The sequence below is a fragment of the Rattus norvegicus genome, chromosome 20 (genome assembly GCF_036323735.1).
Source record: "Rattus norvegicus strain BN/NHsdMcwi chromosome 20, GRCr8, whole genome shotgun sequence".
Lineage (NCBI taxonomy): Eukaryota > Metazoa > Chordata > Mammalia > Rodentia > Muridae > Rattus > Rattus norvegicus.
In genome coordinates this window covers 3,738,662-3,757,719 of record NC_086038.1, presented here as the reverse complement: position 1 = coordinate 3,757,719, position 19,058 = coordinate 3,738,662, and the positions used below count along the sequence as shown (strand labels likewise).

Sequence of the window (19,058 nt, the reverse complement as noted above, 5' to 3'; positions counted from 1 at the left end):
GCTGAGGCTGGGCGGATCAAATGGAAAAGCAGGTTTTTCAAGCCTTTCTTCCTTCCTTTACCTGAGGGTGGCACACCGGCACCAGTGTTTGGAGAAACAACCCTTCTCCTAAATTTAGACTACACCCTGCCAAGAAGCAGGTGCAGCCTAGCTTGAGGGTGCCCCAGAAAGGAAAGGTGTGCTCAGACACAGAGCCGGCTCTTGTTTCCACCTCCGAGTGGCTCTCTAAGTGGGTTATTCAAGCAACTCTCCTTTCTCAGTTCAAACTATTCCTACTGAATATTCCAGTTATGGAATACGGAAGGGAAACCATGGAATACGGGTAACCCTCTGCTCAACCTTCCCCCCTAGTGACCCTCACTGTGAAGGAAGAGTCTGTCTAGCAGCAGGTCCCAGGAGCCACCTAGAACAGAGGCTCCATTGTTTTGAGGGGTGTCATTGGATCAGCTCCACTGATGGACTGTTGTTATCTGAACTAGAAGCCAGATAACCCGTGTCATCCCTTCAACCTTTTCGACGGAAGGTACCCGGAAGCTGGGAGCAGTGACACATGCCTTTGGGAGACAGAGGCAGAGTTAGGCGGTGGATCTCTGAGTTCAAGGCCAGCCTGGTCTACAGACTGAGTTCCAGGATGGCCCAGGCTACCTAGAGAAACCTTGTCTCAAAAAATAAAGGAACATCAGGGTGGTGGTGGTTCACACCTTTAATCCCAGCACCTCACCTCAAAGAATGAAAAAAATAATTTTACAGTCATCTCTAGACTAGTCTGACATTTTTAACGGCACCCAACGGAGCGCTTATCTTCTTACCTTGGATGTCCAGCTCCCTCACTCCCTTGGTCCCTCAGTCCCTTCCCTACCCTCAGTCCCACTCTCCCGCTCTACTGTCCTGACAAGAGCCAGGCCAGGGTGGTAACTGCAGCCAAGATGCACAATGGGGTCGAGGAGCTTGCCACGGCGCCGTTGCACAGGTCTCCGAAGCAGCAGTTTTTCTGGGTTGTAAAAGTCACGTCTCCCACTGACTCTATGGCCACTTGGTTGCAATGATGCGTGGCCACGCAGGCTGGGTAGTGATGGCTCAAGGTCGCAGAGGCTGAGAGAAAAAAAAACGGCACTGGGGTGTTAAACTCCTGACTGCAGGACTTGCCTTCAGTGAGAGAGAGAGAACAGTTACAATGTCCAGGGACTCAAAAGAGATACACGGCCCTCTCTCAAAACAAATAAAACCCACCTCTCTGAAACCAAGGGACAGGAGCCAACAGACTGACCTAGGCAATGGTGCTAGGATATTACAGGAGCCCAGTATCATTCATGTCTCAGCCCCAACAGGGGAAAATCACAGCTAAATGCAAAAGGGACAGCTTGTAAGATAACCCAGCATTGTTACCTAAATGAAACACAAGATGGGCATACCAGGGCTTGCCTGTAACTGCTACTCAGGAGGCTGAGGCAGAAGGATTGCAGGGAGTTCAAGGCCAGTCAGACTGACCCATTGACCCTGGGCTATAAAACAGAACCTCCCTCAGTGAAACAGTGAATAGAGCTGGAAGTGAAATTCACTTAGTAAAACGCTTGCCTAGTGCGCAAGTCCTGGATTCGAGCTGTACCACCAAAATAAACAGGATGGGGTAACACACGCCCCAAGGTCAAGGGCAAGTTTGAGGCTAGCCTGGGAGACGTGAGACCCTGTCTTAAAAATAAAAGATATAGACCTAGAGAGGAAGCTCAGCGGTTAAGAGTGCTTGCTGCTCTTCCAGAGGACCTGAGTTCTCGAAGCAGGCTCACAACTGTCTGTAACTCCAGCTCCAGAGGATCTGATTGTAAGCTCGGTGGCTTACAATCAACCATAATTCCAGTTCCAGAGGCTTCTACCCTCTCTCCTGACCTCTGAAGGCAGCAGGTAGGCCTGGGATACACTGTAGCCAAAACAACAGGGCTGCCTCTATGTAAACGCTGGGGGCTGTGCAGCTGCAGAAGCATCTGCTGGCGGACCTAATTGAGGAGGACCTAATTGAGGACTGTCTGCGACACCAGCATTCCTGCAGGAGGGCCTAATTGAGGACTGCCTGAGAGGACAAGGATTGCTGGTGCAAACAGCGCTAGCTAGCCAATCAGGAACTACTGTTTAGAATAGACACTTTCTTGGAACCAATGGGACATGGACGGAGGGTATTAAAGTATTAAAGGAGCTCACTATATTCTCACCTGCTTCTGGAGCCTGTGTCACTGACTCTGTGCCAACTGCCAACTTTCCCCCACAGGTAGGGTGGGGGTGAGAGCTGTCCAGGGCACAGGCAACAATGCAGGGATATTCACACAGAAAAATGTTCATGCACAGAAGATAAGTTTTAAAATGAAAAATTATTTTAAGCAAGGCATGGTGGCTCATACCTGCCTTGAGTCTTAACACTCAGGAAGTAGGAGTGGGCAGATCTTTGTGAGTTCAAGTCCAGCCTAGTAAGTTCCAGGCCAGGCAAGAATACTTAGTGATGTCCTGTTCAGTCAACTAAAACAACCAAATGTAGAAGATAATAATAATAATAATAATAATAATAATAATAATAATAATAACTATAAGTAAATAAATAAATAAATAAATAAGTGGGGTATCTGCTTTGCGCTTAGGCCAGAAAAAAAGATGTGTCTTCCACAGAATCTAAGTCTAGGTTAATTAGTATTGAACTGTCATTTTCTGATCTTGGTAATGACACGGGAATATAAGCTCCTGAAGAAACTGGGCACGAATGGGAACTCGGTACATTTCTTTTGTAATTTTCCCGTCAAATCAACTGATTTCAAACAAAAATATTAAACACACACACACACACACGCACACACACACACACACACACACACACACACCATACCCTTTCCAGCCCTCAGTCAGCGCCTGACAGCTAAAGTTTGGAGTTTGGGTTAACATTTTGTCTCTGATCTTAGAAGACAGCTCCTTCTCTCGTCAGGGCCTATGGGGACTGTAGGAGGAGTAAAGACGGGATGGGAGAGCCTCCTCAAGGCCCAGCGCCAGGAGCCGGGGGCGTTAGACTGCCCAGCTACAACAGTGGCTCCATCTGCCCAGAGCCAGACTGACCCGGGAAGGGTGGAAGCCGTAGGATTGAAGAGGGGGCTGGTTAGAAGCAGTGGGAAGGGGGATGGGTGGACGACCAAGGACTCACGTTGCTTGGCTTGTTCTGAGCTGGGTTGAGGTTTGCGGTCCAGGAATCCACAGCGCTCACCTTCACCACAGGTGATCACTGTCTGCTTGCAGGAGTTGCTGGGGCCTCCACCGCAGTCATAGCACCGCATGCGCTGTCCTGTCAGGAAAAAGAGGTACTGGATCTGGCCCTTAGAGGAGTTCTAGCAGAGGGAAGGGCGGGCCCGTGCCAGGGGCACTGTAGCTTCCTCCTTACCCAGGGCAGCCCCTAGCAGGGCGCTGAACAGGATCCCGATCAACTGGGAGTTCATCACGTTCCCTTATGCCGGTAGCGCCTCTCCCTCCCGCCCACCCCCCTCTCAGGCTCTACTCCACCGGCCTTATATCCCCCTCGCCTTGAGCGTTATAGAGCAATAAAAAGAGAGGAAAGAGTCTCCCCCAGCAAGCACCAGGGCCCCAATGGGGAAAGGGAGGGGCCCATGGGTGGCTCTGAGCGTCGTCTGAAGCCCCAAACTCCCCCCTTCACAGCAGTAGTTCCAGAATGGTGGCCCAAGACCCCCCCCCCCCGGGCCTCCTAAGCCCCTCCGGAAACCCAAGGGTCTTCCTTTTTCAATTCCGCATCTGAGGGTTGTTCTTGCTCTTCCACATTCCAGACGGAACACAGAAGTAGGTTAGGAAAACCCAGCCACCTTTGATTATGACCGACATTAAATGGATTCTCAGAAATGTAAAACAATGCCGTTCTCCCGTCCGGGTCGTCGCAGGGTACTTATTACTTTTCACAAAGCTATGCCTTCCCAACATATAATATATTTTTTATTTGTTAAATGAATATAACCATGCTTAGTTATTTATTTAGCTAGCTGATTGTTGCTGGTTTTGAGACAAGGCTGGCTTTGAACTCCTGATCCTCCTGCCTCAGAGTCTCAAGTGCTGGGATTACAGGCATGAATCACTGGGCCTGGCTTCAATACCAATTTTAAATGTCCTGTTTATGGTTTTTTATTGTTTTAAATTATATATATATATATATATTGTGTGTGTGTGTGTGTGTGTGTGTGTGTGTGTGTGTGTGTGTGTTTGCTTGTTGAGGCAGTCTTAGACAAAGCCTGGGCTAGCCTGCCACTCAGCATGTAGTCCAGGCTAACCTCAAATTTATGACAATTCTCCTGTCTGTCGCCTGTGTGCTGGGACTATATAGGCTTGTGCCATCACACCTGCCTTCCTGTTTTAATTTCTTTCTTAAAAAGATTTATTATATGTAAATGAATGTTTTGCCTGTGTGTAATGTGCCCCGTGTGCCTAGTGTGTGTGCCTAGTGCCAGAAGACGCACCCACTGCTCTGGGACTGGAGTTACCAGTCGGTTGTGAGCCACCATGTGGGTACTGGGACTTGAACTCGGATCCTCTGCAAGAGCAGCAAGTGCTCTAAATTGTTGAGCCCCTTAGTTCCTTTTTTTTAAAAAAAAGTTTTACTTAGGGCTGAAGAGATAGATAACTTGGTGATAAGAATACTTGCTGCTCTTTTGGAAGAACAGGTTCCTTTCCCAATATCTATGTTGAGTAGTAGTAACCACAGCTCCGGAGGATCCAATGTCTTTTCTGGCCTCTGGGCTTCTGCACTCACATGCATCTATCTACACACACACACACACACACACACACACACAAACACACATACCACACACACCACACACCACACACTACACACACACACCACACACACACACACACACACACACACAGAGGAGTGTGTGTGACAGAGAACAAGTGTGTGTGTGTGTGTGTGTGTGTGTGTGTGTGTGTGTGTGTGTGTGTTAGTGCATGTCCAGAGGCAGGTGGATCTTTGTGAGTTCAAGGCCAACCTGCATAGTGACGTCCCAGTCAATCAAGGAAGGCCCAAACAATAAGCTAATGAATGTATTATTTGTCTCCTTGTGAGTGCAGGTGAATGCATGCTGTTGAGCACTTGTGGGGACCAGAGGACATCTCTGTTCAGTGGACTCTGTCTTCCACCTTTATGTGGGTTCTGGGGTTCAAGCCCAGGCCCTCAGCTTACACCACAGGCACTTTTACCTACTGAACGAGCTCAGGGGCCGTTTAATTTCTGATATGGTAAGTACTGGTAGAATTCCTACACAGGGAAGCTTTGTGGGGTCTGGAGCCATTTTCAGGTAGGTGCTGAGATGCTGAGATGCCCACCACCCTCCTCCTTGCCGTGGCCCTCTTGGTCAGTGGTTCTTTTGTTGGTGCTGGGGATTTGGATAAACCCTCTAAAGATTTATTTATTTATTATATATGAGTACACTGTAGCTATCTTCACACACACCAGAAGAGGGCGTCGGATCCCATGACAGATGGTTGTGAGCCGCCATGTGGTTGCTGGGAATCGAACTCAGAAACTCTGGAAGGGCACTCAGTGCTCTAACCACTGAGCCAAGTCTCCAGCCCTGAAGAGACACTCTAAAACTCCCTGTCCCTGCTCAGTCTCTTAATCCCTATCGTCCTTTACAGTCACTGTCCCTCCTGGAAAACTATCCAGTCTGTTTTTCCAATTTCTTCTTAGAGGAAGGACATTTATCCTTCCGGCCCGGCTCCTGGTTAATTCTTCCCTGTGACTGAGGTGGTAAAGTCAGGAGGGATAATTATGGGGTAGCAGTGTTGAAGCTTGGGGTTGGGGAAGTGAATCAAAGGCATGAGAGCCTGGCGGGGTAGGGCCCCCCAACAGCTGGGCTTGGTGGGTGGGGTGGGGTGTGGGAATGGGTGGGTGGGCTTTGTTGATGCCACACACAAACAGGACTACGATATCTAGGGTAGGGGAGGGTTCAGAGTGTGACCTTGAGAGGCATACATGCTCTGATGGGAACAGACGAAAACAAAAAAAGAAAAACAAGACAAACAGAAAAAGAGAGTAAAAACCAACGAGAGAACCGAGAACAGCTTGATAAGGAGGGAGGGAGGAGGCTGGAGGGAGGGCGGCAGACACAAGTCTAGAGAGGCAGACAGCTGGGTTGAGTTAACAAACAGGGAGCAAACAAACAGAAGACCCTCAAGGCAAGCATGGGCAGGAGCGAGAGACTCAGGTGTGGGAACAGAGGGCTGTGGCAATCCTCCTCGCTTCTCCACACCCCAGATTCTTTCTCTCTTGGTCTGTTTGTTTGCTGGTTCCTCCCCGTCTTGGGCAGGTGTGTCTGACTTTGGGTACAGGTCTTCCAGACTGCAGAGCCGTTCCTGCCATGGGGCTGTCCAGCGCCTTCCTTGGCCTCCTGTTCCTCTCGGGGACACTGGGTAAGGGTAGACTGGGGAGTCCACAAGGAGCAGAGGGCTGGGACTGGAGCTGGTGCAAGGGCGAAATGGACTGCGGAAAGGGAGCTGACAGAGGTGAAGAGAAACGGGGAGACTTTAGGACGTTGGGAATCTGAGGCAGGAGGATCTGGACTCCCAGGCCAGCCTGGGCTATGTAGAGCTGTGTCTCAAAAGGCCAGAGGGAGGGGAAGCATTTGTGGACGGCTCTCGGTTCCCACCCTTTGCCTCTCACATCCACCTCTGTGCTCAGTGCCTCTGTCAATGCCGGCTCCTGTTTCCTCCTGACTTCACCATTTACTTCACTTTGGGTCTCCCTTTCCTGCTCATGGGCCTGGCTTTTTTTTTTTTTTTTTTTTTTTTTTTTTTCCTTTTTCTTTTTTTCAGAGCTGGGGACCGAGGGCCTGGCTTTTTGTATCCCTTTCTGCTGACTTGTTTCTCTTGGCACCGTCTGTTCCTGTCTGTCTGTCTGTCTGTCCTGGTCACTGTGTCCCTCTCGTTTCTGCCTGATTCTTCTCACCCTCTTCCCTCAGCTATTTTATATTCCCGTCTGCTTCTGTTTTAGGTCTCTCTTCCTCCTTTGTGTGTCAGCCCTCTGTGTGTCCCGGAGGTCTGGTCTTTGCCTTTTACCTTCTCCTTCCTGCCTTGATCTCTGCTGACCCAACAGGTCTCACCACTTCCCCAACCAGAGGACGACTCCACTGTTACACCTGCAGCTTTGCCAAGCCCTGCTACCCTGTTCTCACGGAGTGTCGGGAAGATGAGGTGTGCGGTGTCAGTGTTGGCACCTCAGGTAGGACTGGTCGTATGGCCCTTCTTGGGGGTGGCTCCTCAACTCTCTCTTTTCTGCCGTTCCTGCCGCCCCAACCTCAGCTCTTTTGTCCCGCAGAGCAAAACAAGGATGTCATCGAGCGGAAAGGCTGCCTCCCAAGAGCCCAGTGCCCTCTGCTGGGCCATACTACCTACTGGTCACGGTCCTACACTCTCCAGCATCAGTGCTGTGAGCAGGATCTGTGCAACACTGCTGCCTCACAGCGACCCCCCAGCCTTCCCCTCATGACTCTGCTACCCCTTGCAGCCATCTTTGGCTGGAGAGTACATATCGTCCTCTAGCCCGTGCGTCCACGACTGTCAGCCCGGGACTCCAGTGTCACCGTGGGCATGAAAACACCTGCACAGACGCCCTTGAGACACACCCAAGAACATCACTTTGTATAAAAACCTCAGCCACCGAACCCAGTACAGATCCGGTTCCTACAGCTGGAGTTCCGCTTCCCGCATGCAAGTGTCCAGAACCTCACCTCATAAGAGACCCTGGCTGCCTTTAACCTACATGTCCCAGGTCAGCTACCCTGAATGAGCCGTGGGGTCCCAGGCAAAGGGACAGAAGTGGCACTGGGGCTGGTGAGAAATAGAGTACTGCGAAGGGAAATGAGACTTGGTGCCTGAGGGTCTCAAGAACAGAGGGCTACCTTGGGGAGCCATAAAGAGTGTATTTAATAAAACGGGCTGTTGGGTAGAGATAGCTCATTGAGTGCTTGCCTACCATACACAGGGCCCTGGGTTCTACCCCCTACACCACCCATCAATCAATCAGTCGGTCAATAAGATGTAAAAATAGTGAGAGAGTTGTGTGTGAACCTGGTAAGGACCCATGCAGTGGTGTTGGTGAAACACATGAGGGTGCACCTTTAAGAATGAACTACAGCGGGCTGGAGAGATGGCTCAGCGGTTAAGAGCACCCAACTGCTCTTCCAGAGGTCCTGAGTTCAATTCCCAGGAACCACATGGTGGCTCACAACCATCTGTAAAGAGATCCGATGCCCTCTTCTGGTGTATCTGAAGACAGCTACAGTGTACTTATATATAATAAATGAATAAATAAATCTTAAAAAAAAATTAAAAAAAAAAAGAATGAACTACAGTGGGCAGAACAGATGACTCCCTGGGTACCAGTGTGTGCCGTCTAAGCACCAGAACCTTGTTTTGGATACAGGCACCCACTTTAAAAGCTCAGTGACCAAGAGCACCGGCTGTTCCTTCCTGCAGAGGCCCAGAGGTTTAGTTCCCAGCGCCAATGTGATTCACACGCATGTGCAATTCCAGTTCTGGGAAATCCCGTGCTCGCTCTCGCTTTCTCCTGGACTCCTTAGTTACTAAACACGATGTGGCTTATGGGTGTGCATGGAGGCAGAACACTAGGACACAGGACACATAAAATTTTTTTAAATTAAAATAAAAAGCCAGGTATAACCACACACGAGTGCTTGTAACTCGGTGCCAAGTGAGGGGCAGAGACCCTGTGGGGATTGCTGGCCACCAGCTCCATGGAATAAGGACTAAGGACATCTGAGGTCTTCTGTCTGTGCACTGGTGTGCGCGCATGTGCGGTTGTATGTATACATCGCACACACACATGCGCACACACACACATGCACACACACATAGACACCCACACATATGCACACACACATGCACACACATGCACACACACATATGCACACACATGCACCCACACACATGCACACACACATGCACACACACATATGCACACACACATATGCACACACATGCACCCACACATATGCACACACACATGCACACACACATATGCACACAGAAATGCACACACATATGCACACACACATGCACACACACATATGCACACACACATATGCACACACACACATGCACACACACATGCACCCACACACATGCACACACACATATGCACACACCCATGCACACACACATGCACACACACATGCACACACACATGCACACACACATATGCACACACATGCACCCACACATATGCACACACACATGCACACATATGCATACACACATGCACACACACATGCACACACACATATGCACACACACATGCACCCACACATATGCACACACACATATGCACACACACATGCACACACACATATGCACACACACAAATAAGAGTGAATTATAACAGCTTGGTGGGTTGGGCTGCCACACTAGACCCTGAACGGTGCTCCCCAACCCCAGCTTCCATCTATGTGGCTGTCATCCTCTTTCCTGCCAACACCCGGGCCTGAGCTGCTGCAGTCTGTAGGCTGCAGGTGAGATCCCAGAAGCTTGTGCTCTCCTTTGAGAGCCAAGCTTGAACTGAGAGTCAAAAGGGGCACCTGGCAGAGCTGCTTGTGAGGGGGTTGGGGTGTGAAGGGTGTGTGGTCTGGGGCCTCGCTTATTTCTGGAGGTTAGGGACTGACTTCTTTGGGAGCACTGAACCCTCTTTCAGTTCCTCTCTTCAGACAAGCCTGGAGGTACTCACTCCATTAGGGACGTATCTGCCAACCCTGTGTATGCTTCTGCCACCCAGGGGGATAGCAAGGGACTGGGGGGTTGGAGGGCAGAGCTCACAGCGAGTCAGACGTGATAAGCTTCTATAGAGAACCACAGAGTGGGGTTTGTGTGTGTGCCGGGATAAGGACAGTGCCCCCCCAGTGGGGCTGAGGACAGGAATTCCCATTTAGGCTTGTCACCCTCTTGTTCCATCAGAGGAAGTCTGGGGCCTGATTAAAGAGGTCTTGTTCCCTCTCAGCTTCCCTTTGTGCAAAGAACATGGGGAGGGGACGGGAGGGGGAGGGGAGGGGAGAGTTACCCAGAAGCCCATTAAGTCTTCTGCTTTCTCTGTCTCCCACACCTGCCATTTAGGGTTCCTATTTTCCAGACTCTGCATCTGGGTCTGTCAACATCTCTCTCCCTTGTTCCTCCCCACACACATACCTATGCCCCACCACTTCTCATGTCTCTGGGCTCTTCTGTCCCTCCTGCCAACAGACTCTAGACCCCATAATACTCCCTCCTCCCTCTGAGCCCCTGCTCTGCTGGATGCTTTAAGACAGGAGACCACACCTTTTTTGTAGGTGACGTCACAGAATGATGTTACTCCCTTCCTTATGTTGACCTGGCCCCTCCAGCCTGGTGGCTGTTGGAAGCCTAGTAGGAGTCGCACCCTCAGTCACACCCCTTCACCAAGGTTTCCAGGGAATTCTTCAGGGACCAGGTGCCAGAGACAGGGGACTGTTGGTCAGGCTTCCAGAGGCAAGTTTCTCCGAGATCACCTGGTCTTGTGGGTGGGTGGGCTGTAGAGTTTGCAAAAGCAAAAGGCTATGTTAAAGCTCCTGGACTTCCTCGGGAGCCAGGACTCCCACCTGTAATCCAACCCCAGGTTCCAGGCAACAATCTCCCACGCTCAGCCCCTCAGGGATTTAAGGCTCCCTCCTCTAGTTGTCCCTTACCTAAGGCGGGCCAAGTGGATGTTCTCATAGACCTGAACTTCAGGCTTGAAATGGGGAATCGAGGGTTCTGGGGGAAGAAGCCATAGACTATGAAGTCACCAGGTAATTCAGGTATTTTCCTTGCCTCCCCTCCCCTAGAGAGTAGGCAGGCTCTAGATGTGAGCCTAACACTCTGCCTCACAGCCGGATGACCTCTCTGGGAAAAGACTCACCTCTGTCCTGAGTCCCCTGGGCCCTCTGATGCCTCCAGATCACTATGCTGAGGGCTATGATGGTGACCCCTTGGCCTGCTGCGAACAACAGCATCAGTATCCAGGACACATCCCAGCTCGGGAGAGGGGCACAAACAGTGGGAGGGGGTTCTGCAGGAGCTGCCATAACAGGAAAAGAAGAGGGGTTGGGGATTTAGCTCAGTGGTAGAGCGCTTGCCTAGTAAGCGTGGCTCCGAAAAACAAAACAAAAATACAGGAAAAGAAGAATGACAGGCAGTGACCACACACGTGCACATCACACACATGCATACCACACATGTGCACATCACACAGGTACACATCACACACATGCATACCACACACGTGCACATCACACACATGCATACCACACATGTGCACATCACACAGGTGCACATCACACACGTGCACATCACACACGTTCAAGTCACACACATGCACATCACACACACACACATATGCACATCACACACATACACACCACACATGTGCACATCACACACATGCACACCACACATGTGCACATCATACACATGCACACCACACACGTGCACATCACACACATGCATACCACACACATGCACACCACACGTGCACATCACACACATGCATATCACATACATGCATGTCACACACGTGCAAATATGCATGCACACGTGCAAATAACACACATGCACATCACACACATGCACATCACACAATGCAAGTCACACACATGCAAATATGGATGCACGAGTGCAAATCACACACATGTGCACATCACACACATGCAAATGGAAAAAAGAAAAAAAAAGAGTGCTTTAGAGTTTGCATTTCCCCAATTCCTTATTCATCCATCATCCTCTAGGCCTTGCAGTCTTGCAACAATGGCCGTTTGCTCCTCTCTCTGACTGATAAATGGGTCATTCTCCATCTGGTAGCGTTCATTCTCTATACAATGGCCCTTTATTTTGAATAACAATTATCCACTTTCTGCTTCGGTCTTCCCTATCAATAGACCATTATACCACAGGATATGCGACCCCTTCTTCAGAAGTCAGCATCCCAGAAATCCCTGTGTATTTCCTCTCTGCGAGGGGAAAGTCCACACAAATAATAGATTAGTCTCTTCTGTTTGTTCTTGAGATGGGAGTCCAGACGGGCTTTGAACTCCTGTGTCAGCCTTCTGAGTCCTGGGACTGAAGTGTGTACCACTGTGCTTGGCTTGTATTCTGACCTATTTCTTGTCTTTCTCTTTTGGTAGGGGTAGGGAGAACGAGGGAACAGGGCCTCTCTCTCTATCCCTGGTTGGCCTAAAATTTGCTGTGTAGACCAGGTTGGCCTTTAACTCACAGATATTGACTGCCTCTGTCTCCTGAGAGCTAGGATTATAGCACAGGCCCTATGTCTTTTATTTTGATGATTTTAATTATTTTTAGAGAAGCAGGCTGGTTTTGAACTCGCTCTATAGCCAAGGCTGTTCTCGAACTTTTGATCCTCCTACTACCTCCCATGTGCTAAGAGGTATGTGCCACCATGCCCTGCTTAAGTCAGCCTATTTCTTTCTTGTGTGTGTGTATGCCTGTGTTTGTGCTCATGTGAGTGTGGGCACGCAAACACATGCGTGACTGCTAGAGGGCAACTGCCAGTGTTTTTCCTTAGGAGACATCCACCTTAGTGTGTGAGATGTAGTCTGTCACTGGCCTGGAGTTCACGAAACAGGCCAGACTGGCTGGCCGTAGAGCCCCAGGGACCCATCTGCCTCAGTCTCCCTGGTGTTGGGACTACAAGTTGCCATCATCACGACTGGCTCTTTTTTTGTGACTCCTGAGTTCAAACTCGGGATTCTCACATTTGGGTTGCAAGCACTTTACTTGGCTGGGTTCTCTCTTCAGCCCTAGATTAAACCCCTTTCTAAACAGTGGTATATCCCACCGGAGTAGGCCTTGGTTCCTGGTCTGGTGTGGAGAACCAGGAAGTTGGTTTAATCAACTATTCTTTGTGATAGACTTGGTCAATGAGAGGGTTGGGGAGCCGCCCCCTTAGGAAGTTACTGGTGGGATCTGCCCTCACTCCCAACTTTGAGAGACAGGATGGAGAGAACGCCCGTCTCCATTCCCACGTTCATTTTACCTGCCACGCTAAAGCTGAATCTTTTGTTCTGTGGCATAAGGCAGCGAATGTTCCTCGGCCTACGGCTCCTGGTCTCAGGAACCCCCTCTGTAGGGCACACCAAGAGCAGGGCGGCCCCTTCTCCCCAGAAGTACTGGGCATGTCCTCTCACAGGATTCCTTCCCTCTAGCCAGGTCACGGAGTCCAGACGCCTGGCGGGGACCACAGAGCACAGGAGGGCAGAGCAAGAGAGACCGTCTGGAGACTTCACGGAGAACTGGGATCCTGGAGAGGAGAGAGGGGCTCCTCAGTTTCTTGTGGCTTTCCCTGACCTCCAGGGTCCAGAAAGGTCTTCAGACCCCGCCCCCAGCTCACCTTTGAGCACAGAGACATCATACACCCTCCAGTTCTGGTACTTGTGGTTCTGGTCCATAACAGTACACCAGTACCGTCCTGCGTCTTCATCTCTGGACCCCTCCAGCCGCAGGGAATAATTTCCAAGGACTTTGAACCTGGAATCAGGGTCAGCTTTCCCAAGGTCTGAGATTGGCCTGTCTACTTGGACCTGGGCCACCAAAATGGTGGAGGAGCCTGATACGGGGCTGCGGAACCAAGTTAGAAGTTGGCCCCCAAGTAGGGAGGGGGGTGAAGGGCACGGCATCTCCATGGACTCTCCTGAGGGTACATAGAGGGTCTGGATGTTGTCTGTGGAGAAAGAGCACTGTCAGACTACAGTTGTCCTGGCCTGCAGCGAGCCCCTACTTTATCTCTAACTCCTGCCTTCCTTTCCTTCTGGGGTCTCCAGGCACTGGTTTAACCAGGGAGCACACATTTCTCAAGTGACTGCTTGAAAGAAAGGGGAGTGGGCTGGGAACGCAGCTTTGCCCATAAAGTGCTTGCCTAGTGTTTGGTCCCCAGCGTGTTTAAACCCATAAACTGAATGTGTGGGTGCAGACCTGTGATCCCAGAACCCAGAGACAGGAAGATCAGAAGTTCCATGTCATCCCTCAGCTGCTTAATGAATTCAAGGCTACCCGGGATACACCAGTCCCAGAAAGCGTTGGGGACGGGAGGTAAAGAATAGAAAGGCTTTCTTTCTTTCCTTGCCAGTGAGAGGTTCTGCCCGGGCCAGGATAGAAGGAGGCCACAGTCGTTGGCAAAGTCCCTTCTCTCTTCACACACTTCTGTTTTTATTCCCTGAAGGGAACGAAGCCAGGTAGCACACAAGTGATTCGAGCACGTGGGAGGCTGAGGAGGAGGGGTTGCACTATATAATAAATATATTGCATATTTATGTAATAAAATACATAACAGCCGAGGCTGCTATAAAGCTATAAACCCTGTCTCAAAACAAACAACCGGAAATAAAAATAAAATAAGGGAGCTGGAAGCTGGGTGTGGTGGTACACCTGCAGTCACAGCGTTCAGAAGCACGTGAAGGAGGAAAACACTTCAGCTGAGAGTTCAAGACCAGCTGGGCTACTGTGACTTTTCTCACTGATTTGACAAAAACACCAGGCTAAAGTCTAAAGCAACTTAGGGGAGGAGGAGGAGGAGGGAGAGGAGGAAGAGGAAGAGGAGAAGGAAGAGGAAATGATGATGATGATCATTATCATTATCATTATTGTTATTATTATTTGGTTTTTCGAGACAAAGTTTCTCTGGGCAGCACTGGCCGTCCGGGAACTCACTCTGTACGTAGACCAAGCTGTCCTCGAACTAAAAGAGCAGCCTGCCTCTGCCTCCTGAATGCTGGGATCAAAGGCATGCACCACCACTGCCCTGCTGGAAGTTAAGATTTCTTTTTGGCTCATGGTTTAAGCCCATCCTAGCAGGAGATTTATGGTGGTTGAAACATGCTTGGATTTGGATGGACTTCGGAGCAGAGAGTGGGGATTGGCCTTTCCTTTTCCCGTTTTTATTACTAGCCTATGACCCCAGCCCACTGGGTGGTACCACCCACATTCAAGGACGCTTTTCCCTCCTCAGGTTAAAACTCTGGAAAGACAGACATGCCTAAAGGTATGTGAACCAGAAGGTTCGCCACCACAGCCACATAGCAGGACCCTCATCTTGTGTCCTCAATTAACTATGTGGTTGAGGGTTACCTGGATCACCGGGTTCTGGGATTACAGGCATAGCACACCAGCCAAGTTTATGTGGTAATAAGAGATCAAACTCTTGGCTGGAGATGAACTGAGAACTCTACACATGCCAGGCAAGCGCTCTCTGAGCTAGATCCTCAGACTCGACAACATTTATCTCTCTTAAAAATACAGGAAACTGTATATAACCTAGGCCCATGGTGCCTCTGGGTCTCCCCAGAACTAAAGGCAAAGAGGGTTCAAGCGAGGGAAATCTGTCTTCTTGAATCATGTGCATCTGCAGAAGCAGCAGAGGTCCCTCTCAACCATTTTAGTAGCTGCAGAAGCCCCCCACCTCCTGCCCCTTACCTGCAGCAGCCTGAGGGTGCCCGCACAAGTACAGGAGGAGGAATACTACCATCGCCATGGGGAGAGCCTGCCGAGTTCCCCTACTCCAAAGGCCTGGTGTTTCCGAGGAGGAAGCAGAACACAGATAAAGTCCCACAGTCCCTGGGCTGGACCACTTGGCCTCTGGAGACGTGAGAGTGCGGAAAGATAAAACTCAGTTGCATGTCATCTCGGGGGGGGGGGGGAGGGAACTTCCATTTTTCCACTCTCGGAGTCAGGTCCCCATGCAAGCTGCTCTCGTGTGGAAGGAATCCCGGATGCCTTCCTCTTCTCCACCTTCTGTAGCTTCTCGTCTCTCCCCGAGACATCAGCCAAGAGCCAAATGGCTTTGCCTAATGATGTCCTTGGCCCCCAGCACAAAGCTGTACATCCAGGCCATAAGTGAGCTCAGACGACTGTTCCTGTGGTTACCTGGGACGTCAGAGACCGTTGCAGAGCCCCCCAGGAGTGTCTTCAGCTGTTACTCAAGGAGATGTGCAGCAGGGACCTGGGTGATCCATGGGTGCCCGGGCTCAGAGGCAGATCTTTATACACTTCTGATTGTTTATAACGTATTTAGGTAGTTAGTGCTTTTTTGGCTTTTTCTTTTCTTTTCTTTTCTTTTCTTTTTTTGGAGCTGGGGACCGAACCCAGGGCCTTGTGCTTGCTAAGCAAGCGCTCTACCACTGAGCTAAATCCCCAACCCGGCTTTTTTTTTTTTCCTTTTTGAGATGGGTTTTCAAGTTGGAGTTTCAAGCTGTCCAGGTTGGCTTCAAACCCACTGTGTAGCCAGAGATGACCTTGAATTCCTGATCATCTGCCTCCCAAGGTATGAGATGACAGGCGTGCATCGTTACAAACAGCTAGTTACTTGTTTCAAATACAGAGCAAGTTATTTGCCGGCGGAGTTATACCCCCAGCCATTAAACTATTTTTCTTTGGGCTGGTGAGATGGCTTAGCAACCAGGGCTCAATCCTCAGGATCCACAGGGTGGGAGGAAAGAACTAGCCCCCCCCCCCCACCAAATTGTCCTCCGACCTTCACGACATACGATGGGCTGACAAGTTCTCAATGTTAACTTTTCATGGAAGGACATGGTGGGAAGAACCAACCTGGAATCTTATTCCAGAAAATGCTGTCACAGGATCGGCCAGGATGCAGGAGGGCTTAGCTCACTGTGGATGGTGCCACCCTGGGCAGTCGGTCTGAATGGTATACGAAAGTAGACTGAGTGATTGCTCAAGCCAGTAAGCAGAACTCCTCCACGGTTCCTGCACTGGCCTCCAGGTCCTGCCTTACCTGCGCTCCTACCTTGACTCCCCTCGGTGATAGACTGTGATGTGGAAGACGAAGTTAATGGTGTCTCATCACTAAGGCAGGTGTGGTGGTGAGCACTCATGAGGCAGAGGCAAGCAGACCTCTGTGAGTTTGAGGTCAGCCTGGTCTGCATAGTGAGTTCCAGGACGGCCAGGACTACATAGTGAGACTCTGCCTTGAAAAACAAACAAGGGGCTGGGGATTTAGCTCAGTGGTAGAGCGCTTACCTAGGAAGCGCAAGGCCCTGGGTTCGGTCCCCAGCTCCGAAAAAAAAAGAACCAAAAAAAAAAAAAAAAAAAAAAAAAAGAAAAACAAACAAAAACAAACAGCTGGGGGGGGGGATCCATAATAAAGTGTCTAAGTCCAGGTTAATATTGCTGTGAATACCTTTTCCCCCCTGACATCTTAGTGAGGCCACAGGGGTCCACACTACTCTCTGAAGTTCACCATGCCACCCAAAGACTACAAAAAGAGGAAGAAAGATCCAGGAAGTCAAAATAGACAAAGATCCAGTTAATAAATCTGGTGGCAAGGCCACCAAAGAAGTGGTAAAGTTCGGGACAAGCCGGACAACCTCGTCCTGTTTGACAAAGCTACTTATGACAAGCTCTTTAAGGAAATTCCCAACTACAGCGTATGACTCCAGATGTGGTCTCCGAGAGAATGGAGATTCGAGGGTCCGAGGCTGGGGCAGCCCCTCAGGAGCTACTTGGTAAAGGACTTAGGAGGCTGGCTTCAAAGTACAGAGCCCAAGTAGTTGATACCAGAAACACGAAGGGCCCGGGGATGCCCCAGCTGCTGGTGAAGATGCATAAACAGGTTCAATCAGTTGTGCATTTGGGAAAACAAAACTTTATTGAATCAAAAAAAAAAAAAAGGATATGTTGCTGTGGTGAAACACCATGACCAAAGCAACTTGGGGAGGAAAGGGTTTATTGGGCTTACACCTCCATATCACAGTTCATCAGTAAACTCAAGATGGTAACTCAAGCAGGTCAGAAACCTGGAGGCAGAAGAAGCTACAGGGACCATGGAAGGGTGTTGCTTACTAGCTTGATCCCTTTCATCGTAGATCTGCATAGGGGCGACCTATAACAACCACATGACAGAATCACTACGAGGCTGTCTTAAAATCTCCTCTGCCAATGGCATGAATCCGAAACTCTCAGACATGCAGGCTGTGTATACATATGAATACATACACATGTAATTTTAAAATATGGGAACAGGCAGGACTTGGTGTGGTGGTGATGCCTTTAATCCTAGCACTTTGATTTTTTTTAACTGTGATATATATACACACAGTAGATTTTTTAAAATTTATTTTATGTATGAGTATACTGTAGCTGTCTTTAGACACACCAGAAGAGGGCACTGGATCTCATGACAGACGGTTGTGAGCTACCATATGGTTGCTGGGAGTTGAACTCAGGACCTCTGGAAGAGCAATCAGTGCTCTTTACCACTGAGCCATCTCTCCAGCACTGCCCCCCCCCCCTTTATTTTAAAGATGTGTTTATTTTTACGTATATGTGTACTCAATCTGCATGTATATCTCTATGTCCAAGGTGGGGAACCAGATCATTAGCCATCACGTGGTTGCTGAGAATTGTACACAGTACCTCTGAAAAAGCAGCCAGTGCCCTTAAACGTTGAGCTATCCCTCCGGCCACCAACCCTAGCCCTTTGACCGAGATTTCTCTATATAGCCCTGACTGGCCTAGAACGCACTACACATATAGATGAGGGTGGCCTGGAATTCAAGAGACCCATCTGTTAACACACCCATCTCTCGCTGCCTCTCGAGTGCTGGGATTAAAGGCATGCACTACACTGGGCAGATTACTTCTTTCAAAAACTTTTTTTTAAAAGGATTCTTCAGAAGAATCCTGATATTTCTTCTAATGGACACATTCCCACATTCCTAGACTGACTCACTCTACTCTCTCTCTCTCTCTCTCTCTCTCTCTCTCTCTCTCTCTCTCTCTCTCTCTCTCTCTCTCTGTCTTCTTGAAGTTCTTGTCAAACGCTCCTACTCTCACCCAGAACATGCTGACATTAACGAATAGGGGGCTTAAATTTTTTAATCACGCCGGGGCATTCATGTTTTTTTGAACTCTCGCCGTTCAGAACCTCTCCGACTAATTGCAGACGGTGGCGGAGCGCAGGGGAGTGGAGTGTTCATCTGTGCGGAACACTCCTCTCGCGG

At 49.7% G+C, this 19,058-nt stretch overlaps 3 protein-coding genes and 1 pseudogene across 6 annotated transcripts; 2 read left to right on the top strand and 2 right to left on the bottom strand.

The window, feature by feature from the left end:
- Nucleotides 1-683: 683 nt before the first annotated feature.
- Nucleotides 684-11,090, bottom strand: Ly6g6d (lymphocyte antigen 6 family member G6D). Of its 2 annotated transcripts, NM_001412147.1 has the most exons (5): nt 10,952-11,090; nt 10,740-10,806; nt 10,354-10,583; nt 3,176-3,313; nt 684-1,092 (listed from the first exon to the last, which is right to left on the bottom strand). In NM_001412147.1, exons 4-5 carry the CDS (start codon nt 3,303-3,305, stop codon nt 881-883), a joined length of 342 nt encoding a protein of 113 aa, NP_001399076.1. In that variant the 5' UTR covers nt 3,306-3,313; nt 10,354-10,583; nt 10,740-10,806; nt 10,952-11,090; the 3' UTR covers nt 684-880. The 2 variants fall into 2 exon arrangements, with proteins under 2 accessions (NP_001399076.1, NP_001001970.1); NM_001001970.2 differs by lacking the exons at nt 10,354-10,583; nt 10,740-10,806; nt 10,952-11,090 and adding an exon at nt 3,410-3,492.
- Nucleotides 5,142-8,368, top strand: Ly6g6e (lymphocyte antigen 6 family member G6E). Of its 3 annotated transcripts, XM_039098955.2 has the most exons (4): nt 5,142-5,268; nt 6,339-6,441; nt 7,124-7,249; nt 7,346-8,368. In XM_039098955.2, the coding sequence occupies exons 1-4, from the start codon at nt 5,266-5,268 to the stop codon at nt 7,567-7,569; spliced, it is 456 nt and encodes a 151-aa protein (XP_038954883.1). In that variant the 5' UTR covers nt 5,142-5,265; the 3' UTR covers nt 7,570-8,368. The 3 variants fall into 3 exon arrangements, with proteins under 3 accessions (XP_038954883.1, XP_038954881.1, NP_001001972.1); XM_039098953.2 differs by having other exon boundaries at nt 7,124-8,368; NM_001001972.1 differs by lacking the exon at nt 5,142-5,268 and having other exon boundaries at nt 6,328-6,441; nt 7,346-8,064.
- Nucleotides 10,736-15,604, bottom strand: Ly6g6f (lymphocyte antigen 6 family member G6F). Its single transcript, NM_001003691.1, has 5 exons — nt 15,514-15,604; nt 13,436-13,765; nt 13,082-13,345; nt 10,952-11,110; nt 10,736-10,806 (listed from the first exon to the last, which is right to left on the bottom strand). The coding sequence occupies exons 1-5, from the start codon at nt 15,569-15,571 to the stop codon at nt 10,736-10,738; spliced, it is 882 nt and encodes a 293-aa protein (NP_001003691.1). The 5' UTR covers nt 15,572-15,604.
- Nucleotides 17,258-17,712, top strand: Rps25-ps2 (ribosomal protein S25, pseudogene 2; annotated as a pseudogene).

What these genes read in the sequence shown, in the direction of transcription:
- Ly6g6d (NM_001001970.2), bottom strand. Translation starts at nt 3,464, where the DNA reads ATGAACTCCCAGTTGATCGGGATCCTGTTCAGCGCCCTGCTAGGGGCT. An exon ending in CCTGCTAGGGGCTGCCCTGG is followed by an intron (nt 3,314 to 3,409) that starts GTAAGGAGGAAG and finishes TTTTCCTGACAG; the next exon opens with GACAGCGCATGCGGTGCTAT. An exon ending in CTCAGAACAAGCCAAGCAAC is followed by an intron (nt 1,093 to 3,175) that starts GTGAGTCCTTGG and finishes TTTTTCTCTCAG; the next exon opens with CCTCTGCGACCTTGAGCCAT.
- Ly6g6e (XM_039098953.2), top strand. An exon ending in GTTCCTCTCGGGGACACTGG is followed by an intron (nt 6,442 to 7,123) that starts GTAAGGGTAGAC and finishes CTGACCCAACAG; the next exon opens with GTCTCACCACTTCCCCAACC.
- Ly6g6f (NM_001003691.1), bottom strand. Translation starts at nt 15,571, where the DNA reads ATGGCGATGGTAGTATTCCTCCTCCTGTACTTGTGCGGGCACCCTCAG. An exon ending in GCACCCTCAGGCTGCTGCAG is followed by an intron (nt 13,766 to 15,513) that starts GTAAGGGGCAGG and finishes CTTTCTCCACAG; the next exon opens with ACAACATCCAGACCCTCTAT. An exon ending in TGATGTCTCTGTGCTCAAAG is followed by an intron (nt 13,346 to 13,435) that starts GTGAGCTGGGGG and finishes TCTCCTCTCCAG; the next exon opens with GATCCCAGTTCTCCGTGAAG.